General features: G+C 44.2%; 1 protein-coding gene across 1 annotated transcript in view; it reads left to right on the forward strand.

Annotated features, from left to right (window-relative positions):
- The window catches only part of DPF3 (D4, zinc and double PHD fingers, family 3), a 154,395-nt gene that overhangs the window by 126,334 nt on the left and 18,118 nt on the right, over window positions 1–9,943 (forward strand). The window contains exon 8 of the mRNA XM_015562004.1: window positions 8,532–8,644. Coding sequence (XP_015417490.1) covers window positions 8,532–8,644 — 113 coding nt within the window. The remainder of the gene's footprint in view (window positions 1–8,531; window positions 8,645–9,943) is intronic.

Consider the following 9,943-nt stretch of genomic DNA (forward strand, 5'->3'; position numbering starts at 1 on the left):
CCCTCCACCCCCATCCATGTTCCTTTTCACTCTGTGGCCTCTCCCTGAGTGTCTCACCAAGTGCCAAGGCTCCATCTGCTGCTCACACATGATGATCTCTAAGTCTGTTTCTCTAGCCTGGTCCTCTTTCCTGAATACAGACCCATATTTTCTCATTGGCTCCTGGCCATCTCCATGGAATGCCTCATCTGCACAACAAACACAATGTGCCGAAATGGAATTACAGCTTTCTGTAAGCTTACCGACTCCGTTTCCGCTACAGTGTTATCAGCTACTCGGTGCCTCAACCTAGGAATCGTGACAGAGTGAAATTCAGGTCTTTATAGCTGCATAAGGGGCAGAGGGTTACCTACTATCATCTTTTTCAGCTAAAGATTTAAAAGGAGAGTCAACCTGAGCTGCTCGTATTGGTGTCTCTCTACTTTGACGCCCTGCCTGGCACTATCTGCTCACTATCACATGACAGCTCAGTGCAGATCTGCTATTCCTCATGGATGAAACCTTACCCAAGGCCTCTCTGCCTGAGGATTCATTGATAACCCATGTGTTCAGCCCATCTTACTGACTGGGGGTGGGTGGTACGGTTGATGAGAGTGTTTTTTAGGTTTCTAGATTTCTTTTGTTTTCTGTCACGGAACTGAACCAGGATTGGGCTAGTCTAGTGGAAAAGTTGGCATAAATTCTAGCAGTACCAACTGCTTATTTTAATTTTCTTCTTATTTTTTTTTCCACTTTGAGTTTTAGTAGGCAAGTTTTAGAAGGCTTGTTTATCCCATCAACCAGCTTGACAACTTGGGATCAATAGTATTTCTAAAAATGCTGTTTAGGGTGGCATGGACAGAGCCACAGCTTCATGGATAGGAGACTCCTATCCTTTCACTTAACAATTGGCAAACTAATGCCCAGAGAGGCAAAGGGCCTTGTCCAAGGGACACAGATGCTGCAATATGCCTGAAATTGTAGTTCTTGCTCCAGGAGGGCAGGGTGGTTTTCCTCATTGCTGTGTCCCCAGTGCCTAGAAGAGTGCCTGCTACATTTATTCAGTCAACAGACAATGTTGAGGGAATGAATATATGAATGAATTATCTGTGGTCCTCAGTGCAGCAGCTAACTGGGGGCTCTGGGATTGTGCTGTGGCTCCTGACATCCTTCTAGGGCTGTGCCTTGACACCAAGCTGGGCCAGCTAGGTAAATTATATAAGCTAGGTCCGGGCTGTTCCATCTCATTATTTTACTCTAAGAGGATCAATCACAATGCCCTCAGGTTATAGGTGAGACTATCTTGGACCACACTTGACCATGAAAATTTGGGGAATTTCTAGGGCTATTTGAGACTGGCCCATGTGCCTGTAGCTGTTTAGCCCATTAAAGTGCCTCTAACACTTTGTATGTGCTTTGTATGGCTACTGATAATAATGATCAGCAGGACAATCTCTGTGGTTTGCCTCCCGAATGGTACCTGGGTGCCCTGGAGTCTGACAGCTGGAGAGAAGATAACAGATCTCGAAGTCGAGTTGAGCTTGCTGCACAGTCAAGTGTTTTTGCCAAGCAAAAGGCAACCACGGCTCACACCGCCATTTATTTTTAACGTGTTTTTTGTTTTTTAGTCCTTATCCTTTCCACACTTTTTCTTTTCTTTTCCCTCGTTGAAGTACATTAAAAATGATATGGAAAACAAGGAGCTGAGCAGGTGCCTCTGGAGTGCCACTCTGGTCGATTTGGGGCAGACGAGAGGGGGCTGGTGGACCATTGCAGAAGGTTTATAAAACAGGCTTGAAAAATAATTCAGTGAAGAGGCAGTTAACATACTGGTCATAATATATTTCCACAGGATTAACTTCTTGATTGCTTAGAGGTTCACCCTTTTACAGACTAACTATGACAACTCAGAGCCTCATTCCCTCTACCTTATAAGCCGGTCTCAAAGTGGAGGAGGAAGTGGGTGGGGGTGGGGTGGGGAACAGAGAGAAAATGAGAATGAATGGATCTGATTGAATGAGATGGCTTCCCAAAGTGAGCTAGTAATATTTTTTTTCTCCTCAAATTACTCTTTAGCATGGATGATTCAGATTTGACTGCACTTTGCATAAATTCTTTAGCTAAAGTGTCTTATACATTTTTGCAATATGTTAATATTGGAATTTTTATGTGTGTATGAATATAGAGAACGGTTAGAAATTTGAGTCAAATTATTTTCTAATGAATGCTCGTGGAGACTTGTTTTTGGTGCTATTTCAGATTAGAAGGATCCTACGCATTTTATATTATGTAATTTCTATAAACAAGGCATCAGACCAAGGAGCACAGTTTGAGTTTTACAATTTCTTGCCTGAAAAACAGGGATATTTAGGTTCTCCTTTCCTGAGAAATCAGTGTTTAAGAGATCAACATTGATGAATAAGGTAATAAAATATAATTAGGTGGTTATCATTTAACAATGAATAAATAATAGGCCGTGATAGTTCCACGGTCTATTTGTATCTGTTTTATTTATGTTTTCAGCACATACCTATCAAGATAATGTGTTCTTTTCCTGGAGCTCTAGTTTAATCAGCGATGTGGCTTAGCCTAGTCAAAATTAAATACTGGCAGTAATAAAATGAAAACCTCTTTTAATAAGGATCATAATGTAAGAGACACATGTCATAGCCATTTCTTTTTGCCCAGGGTTCGTTGAAGATGAACCGTGTTTCTCTCACTGTACCGACAATCTATAGAGTGATCCTGACAGGTTAATGACTTCTAGTGCGAGCTTCATCAACAACGGCAGATATTTTCACCCCTAAAAGGTTGGAAATATTCGTGCGTGGGCAGTTGTGTATGAGCATGTGTGGTCGAAGGCAGCCGTGACTATGAATCTAACACTAGTTTTGCTTGGGTATTTGTCTGTGTGCCTTCTCACTCCAATACCACAAAATCCCACGTGCTTTCCCTGGAATATTCTCAGCATCTATGCACGTGGTTCTGAAAAGACATGAGATGTGTCCTTCAGGTGGCGAGGGGGCAGTCACTGCTTCAAATGCCTGCTTCCTCTTTTTCACTGAGTCCAGTGGACTGTAGGGCCAGCCATGCCAGCCTCGTGGACAGTCTTCTACCTCCCGAGAAGCTCCTCACACCCCACAGGTTTCCCTTTACTGCTGGAAGAGACCCTGAAGCCAAACCCCTATTGTCGTGAGAGCCCTGCCCACAAGTAAGGTCTCCACACGTGGTTGCCATCAGTTACATCTCCTGGTTCAATGTTTTGGGAGGATGGAGGTCAGTTTTGGAGGGGTTGGGCTGGATTGAGAATGCCTTTCACAGCAGTCAGAAGATTTACCGAACCCTCCTGAAAGAATGAATTTGGAGGAACAGTTCAGGAAGGACTGGTTTTTAATGATCTGGCCAGGATGAATCATGCACACATCCTGCTTTCTAAGTTCATTTTGGTAATTGGAATCTTATAAATGTCCCGTTGAATCATCTCACCCAGGGGGACCTGGGACAGCTGTTTTCCCTTCACTCTATTGGGCTACTTAAATAGCAGTGCATGGATTGCTTGCCTTAAGAAAACAAAGTATTTAAAAATCCAGATTTCCAAGCTAGTGCATAAGAGAGTGATGGTTAACTTTACAGAAGAGATTAAGATAGGAATCTTTAAGGAGCAAGTGACTACAAGTAAATTGCTTTACAACAAATGTGCTGCCTCTTTTTTTTTTTTTATACCACCCTTGAATTGGAAAGACTATATCTATTATCCTTTTACTTCTCAGGATTTTAGGTATTAGTTCTGGGCAAAAATAAGGCATTCTAGCAGTAAAACCTAGAAATAGGCTTCTAGCATTTTCCTTAGAAACTTCCTTTTGTCCAGCATTATTGCAGTCATTTCCATGACAGATAAGTTTTATTCTTACAGTGTTAGCAGGTAAGTGACTTTTCCAGCTTTTGGAGACAGGCAACAGGTAGCCAGCCTGTTATGGTGGCACAGACAGGAGGACTTAGCTCTGGACAGTTTTTGTACCTCCTAATGGCTGGTTGGGTGACTTGGCTTTTTGTGCCTCGCCCTCCCTGGATGAGAAGTTGCATCCTCTTACACTGAGTGAGGTCTTGAATTCTGAGGCGAAGGAGCCTGCAGCCAGAGCTGAGGCTCATCTTAGTCTTACATCTTATGGAGGCTCATTTTTGTCCTACATTTTATAGGGGAGCATGGGGTGTGTTGTGTGACTGTCATTCCCTTCTGTTAGGTTTGAAGGTCTTTGCGGGGAGGCTGATGACTTTTAAGACTGAAACGCAGAGAAAGCCCTTGGGACTTTTTCAGAGACTTCCAACAGGAGTTTCCCAAACCCACTTGCTACCGTTCACTGGTTCAAAACCATACCAGGAATTGTCTTCAGAGCTCAGCACAGTGGTCTGAGAGAACTTGAGCATAGAATTGGCTCTCAAAGATGTATGGAGTGTTGGTGGCTGCATGAAACACACACATCCCCCACCCCACCCCATGCCCACCTGCGGAGGCGGCTGCAGTTGGCCTGTCCCACGTGGTGCTCTGGAATGTGCTGCTCTTCCTTCTGAGGGAAGAGGACATTGTGAAGAGCGTTACTATTAGTAGGGCAGCTTTGGCTCTGATCTGTCAATTCTCCTCACGCCAGGCCTTGATTGAGCAACGACAAACTCAAGAACCTGTGGTAGTCAACTCGGCTGACCACCCGCTCCTTGAAATGTTTTCTTTGGCTGCTGTGACCCCATGCTTGCCTGGTTTGGGTCCTACCTCTCCAGCCATCTTCTCGGTTTTCTCTGTGGATCCTTTCTTTTGAGCTTTAAATATTTGATTCCTCAAAGCTCGGTCCTAGATATTTTTCTCTCTTCTCCTTTCTTCTTTCTTTGTGCTCTTTTTTATTTTCCTAGATAATCTCACTAATTCTCACCCATTTAGCAAAAATTCTAAATTTAACGTCTAGTTCACACTTCTCTTTTGAGCTCTAAATACACATATTTCACTATCTACCTGACATTTCCACCGGAAGTCTCACAGACTTCCCAAATTCAACCGAGTAAATCCTCCCCTCCTCCAGTTGGTCCCTGTATGTTTACTGTGGTCTTCCTCACCTGAATAAGTTTCATTGCAGCCCATCTAATTTCTTAGGTCAGAAGCGTGAGAATGATTCTCATCATCTCCCTCTTCCCACTCTTCTGAAGTTCAAACAGTAGTTAAGTCCTGTCAATTATATCTTTAATATTTCTCAAATCCCCACCTTAGTTTAATCATCCCATGTCTCTCCTGGTAGCTGCATCAGCTTCCAAACTAATTTCCTGTCAACATTTCTTGCATCTCTACACTATCCCTCCCCACCCCACCCCCCATTTCCCTGCCTCCTTTGTTCCCCAACCCTCTCAAATTTTCTCCTTAGCAGTTCTTTCCTCCCTCCCTCTCTCCCTCCCTCCCTTTCTCCCTCCCTCCCTCCCTTCCTTCCTTCCCTCCTTTCTTCCTTTCTTCCTTCCCCTACCCCCTTCTCCCTTCCTTCCTTCCTTCTTAATGATTTTAGTTTTTATTTGTATTTTCCTTATACAAAAAGACCTTTTCAACTTTTTATTTTGAAATAATTATAGCATCATAGAAAGTTATTAAGTATATTACAGAGAGGTCACATGCACCCTTTAGCTAGTTTCCTGCACTGGTAACATCTTACATAATTATAGTTCAATATCGTCAATTGAGCCTGGCCGGTGTGGCTCAGTGGTTGAGCATGGACCTATGAATATGGAGGTCATGGTTTGATTCCCAGTCAGGGCACATGCCTCGGTTGTGCGCTCAATCCCCTGTGGGGAGCGTGCAGGAGGCAGCCTATCGATGATTCTCTCTCATTATTCCCTTCCTCTGAAATCAAGAAAAAAGTATATTTTTAAAAAACAGTCAATTGACATCGATGCAATTACAGACCTTATCCATCTTTTATTGGTTTTACATGCACACACACTGTGTACTTATGTGTGTGTATGTATAATTCTCTACAATCTTACCGTATATGTAATCACCACCACAATCAATATTCAGAACTGCTTCATCACCCCGGACATCTCTCTTGCTAAAGTACATTCCTTTGAAACACAGTGTGATCCAGTCCATGCCTTGCTTAAAACTCTTTAATGATTTTAAAGCCCCAAATCCTTAAATAAGGGATACCAATGCCTGTGTCATCTGGCTCCAGCGACATTGCCAACTACCTCCTGCCTTTCTCTGCTTGCTCACCAAGCCTCTGCTCACTAGCCATTTTTCCCCTTAATTTGCCAAGTGCCTCCACTGCTCAGGGCTCCACACCTGCTGTGCTCACCAGGAGCTCTCCCCTCTCCCATGCAGCTAACGCCTCACTTCTCAGGAAGTGTTTCCTTGGCATCTCAGACTAGGTTAGGCTCTCCTATGGCTTGTTTTCATTGCCAATTATGCTTTTCCTTCATGGCACCTATCACACAGTTGTAAACAAATAGATAGGAGTATGGCTCATTAATTTGAGTTCTCTCTAATTAGAGGTGTTGGGGGTATCTTGCTCACCACTGTATCTTTTCTGTCTAGTGCAATGGCTGGCTTAACAGTTGCCCAATAAATCGTCGTTCATGAACAAATTCATGAATAACTACTGTAACCTGGCGGGTTGTGGCTGGGGATGTGGCCTGAGCCCATGGAACTGGGCAGAGTCAACTTGCTTGTATGGTTACCTGCTCTACGAACTCATCTGCAACCTTCCCAACGGTGCCCTGTCTGAGACCCTGGGCATTTGTGGCTCATACCACTCCGAATCTCAAACTGGTATTTCCTCTCCTATTCCAATCCTGGTATTCTCTCTGAGAGATTGGAATAGGAATGACCCTGGCCACTGTTCCTCAATAGATCTTTGAGATGCTTTATCAACTGGATGTTCATCAGGCTTTTAATGCCGGGCTTCTTTCCCTCCGGGGTCACTGCCAAGGTGTCAGTTTGAGAGGGTTATTAGTCCAGAGCGTGGGAGTCTCTAAGCTGGATGGCTCCTGAGAAGTCCTTGAAAAGCTTTTAGATCTGCCTTCTCCTCAATACTTCTACCTGCTCTTTGCTAAGTGGTCCCCATGTCCCCATCAATGAATTATTTCCACCCCCACTCTTACTCGCTCAGAGATGACAGTGTGGTTTGTATTTGTGGAGCCCCAAATTTGAAGGGTTCTTATGTTGACTGAATAGACAGAATGTGCCCCAAATGACCGTGGTGTCACTAGCTCTGAGGACTTGGAAGGGAGGAAATGGGAGCCTCCTGTTGGGATGGCTTTGCCAAGGGGTGGTGGTACCACATGGGGTCCTGACCATCTGTGGAGGGCACTGGGTTGGTGAAAGTAACTCTAACTAACACCCCCACCCTTGGTCTCTAGTGTCCTCCTTTAGAAGTACATAATAACTCATGTGAGAGAGGCAACACAATGCCCTATATGGTGGGTTGGGCAGCGCTGGAGCTCTGAAGAAGGAGGAACCCCCAGCAGTAGGCAAAGCTGTCAGTTCTTTTGTGATAGAGTCAGTAATGGGCTTTGCCCTGAACGCTCTGTGCAGACTGACAGCACTGGGGAACCTGAGAGCATCATCCAAACTTCCTTTCCCTGCCAAATAGAAGGTCAAAGGTCTTCACATTCTGTGGCTCAGACCTGTCCTCTCACTGCCCGAGGGTCTCTTTTGGGTGAGCTATGGCTGACAACAGAGTCCAGCTCTGCAGGCCAAGCCTCAGAATTGTTCCATTGGGGCTGTGAGCTCTAAGGTGAGAGCTTAATGTCTCTCTCCGATCCTGCTATTGGCTTGGCTAATGTGATACTTGGGATGGAGAAGAGAGTTAGAGCCAGTGACCAGTCATTTTAGGATAGACCTGGCCATTATGCACCCTTTGCTGTGATGCTGCATTTCTTGGCCCTCCCTGCTAGGCCACGTTCCCCTATAGCCCCTGGTACTGTGCAAGCGTGGACTCCCACTAATCTCCTGGGCATGGGCAGGGATGCTTTGGATAACAGTGCAAGGCTTTGCAGAGTCCCTGAGCTCTGTCCCTGGAGTCCTCATACCCCCCTCTCCTGTGCCCTGAGGCAGTGTGGTGAACACCTTTGTGGATCAGAAGGCCCAATTACAAATAGCTTTCATGTGTCGCTCTTGCCATAGTTGATGCTGGGGCCGGGAGATAATGCAGGTACTCACAGTGCAGCCTTGTGCCATGTGTATGCAGCGTCCTTTCTGTTTCTCTCTGATCATCACTTGCTATCCTCGTAACTGGCTACACCTCTAGGAGGAAGTGCTCTTAGGGCAAGAGGATTTGGATGGCATCTATCCCTGGTGGAAGGGTTAATGCCCATCTCTCTCTTTAGGCCTTGATCTGATGATGTAACTGTGGGTAGTGGGAAGTTTTGGGAGGGCCCCATCTGGGTCTCTAGTTGTTTCCCAATACATGCTCCCCTCACCCTCTCTCCAAGTTGGGCATAAATGTGTTTTCAGCTAGTGGTGTTGAGGGGTGACAAGTCAGACCCTCTGGCCCTAACGCTGCCATTTCTGCTTCCTTTAGGTCACCCAACCTGCCTGCAGTTCACCCTGAACATGACTGAGGCTGTCAAGACCTACAAGTGGCAGTGCATAGAGTGCAAATCCTGCATCCTCTGTGGGACCTCGGAGAACGATGTGAGTGTGGGGCCACCACCAGGAGGTAGAAGTCCATGGGGCTGGGTGTCCTTCCTGGGGAGAAGAGGAAAGCAGGACTCTTGTAATTCGGGTCCCGGAGAAAGGGCGAGTCATGACCTTCCCCTTCGCCTTTGACCCCCGAACACTTGGGACCCTTGTACCACAGGACCTTGGTTCCCCTCAGGAATAGATTAAATAAAAAAAGGCAGAATAAATGCTGACTTCTTTCCCTTTTTATTAGTTTTCAAATATACCAGGGTGGGTTCAACACCTATTCATGATGAAAACACTCAAGAAAATAGAACTTGTGGGATACTTTCTTAATATGACAAACTTTTTTTTTTTTTTTTTTTTTTTACCTTAGAATGAAAGCCATTATCTTACTGATGGGGAAACACTAGAGGCATTTCTACTAAGATCAGGAGCCAGATAAGGATGCCCATTATCTCTACTTTTAGAGATATTAGCTAAGGCGGTTAGACATGAGAGCCCAACTAGAAGCATATGATGGTAACAAAGTAGTAAAACTCAATTTCTTCTTTTTAGTTAAATTCTATTTCATAAGCTATAATAGTATATCTGAAAAACCCAAGAAAATGAATGATAATGCTAACTCAAATATTAGAGTAGCAAGATATAAAATTACCATGCAAAATTAATAGCCTTCATATGCACAAATAATAGCAAATAATTAAGTTAGAGGACATAATAGTAGAGAAACTCTACTTAAAATAGGAACAAAGAAAAATATGTAGAAATAAGGTTAATAGTAAATGTGCAAAACATCTGAAGAAAAATTTAAAACACCTTTGAAAAGATACAGAAGCAGTCTTGTACAAATGAAAAGGCATTGTGTGATCTTAGATAGAATGAGTCAACATTATAAAGATGTTAGTTCTTCCTAAGTTAATTTACAAATTTAATTCAAGCCCAGTAAAAACACCAGGTTTTTTTTAAAAATGGAACTAGACAACTTGATATTGAAGTTCATATGGAAAGAAGCATGCAAGAATAGCCAAGAAAACACTGAAAAAAAAAGTTTTGAGGGGAGACTAGCCCTACGAGGTGTTAAAACATACTGTAAAGCCTTTATCATTAAAATAATACAGACAGCCGAAACCGGTTTGGCTCAATGGGTAGAGCGTCGGCCTACGGACTGAAAGGTCCCGGGTTCGATTCCGGTCAAGGGCATGTACCTGGGTTGCGGGCACTTCCCAGTGGGGGATGTGCAGGAGGCAGCTGATCGATGTTTCTCTCTCATCGATGTTTCTAACTCTCTATCTCTCTCCCTTCCTCTCT

Source organism: Myotis davidii, unplaced genomic scaffold (assembly GCF_000327345.1).
Source record: "Myotis davidii unplaced genomic scaffold, ASM32734v1 scaffold17, whole genome shotgun sequence".
Lineage (NCBI taxonomy): Eukaryota > Metazoa > Chordata > Mammalia > Chiroptera > Vespertilionidae > Myotis > Myotis davidii.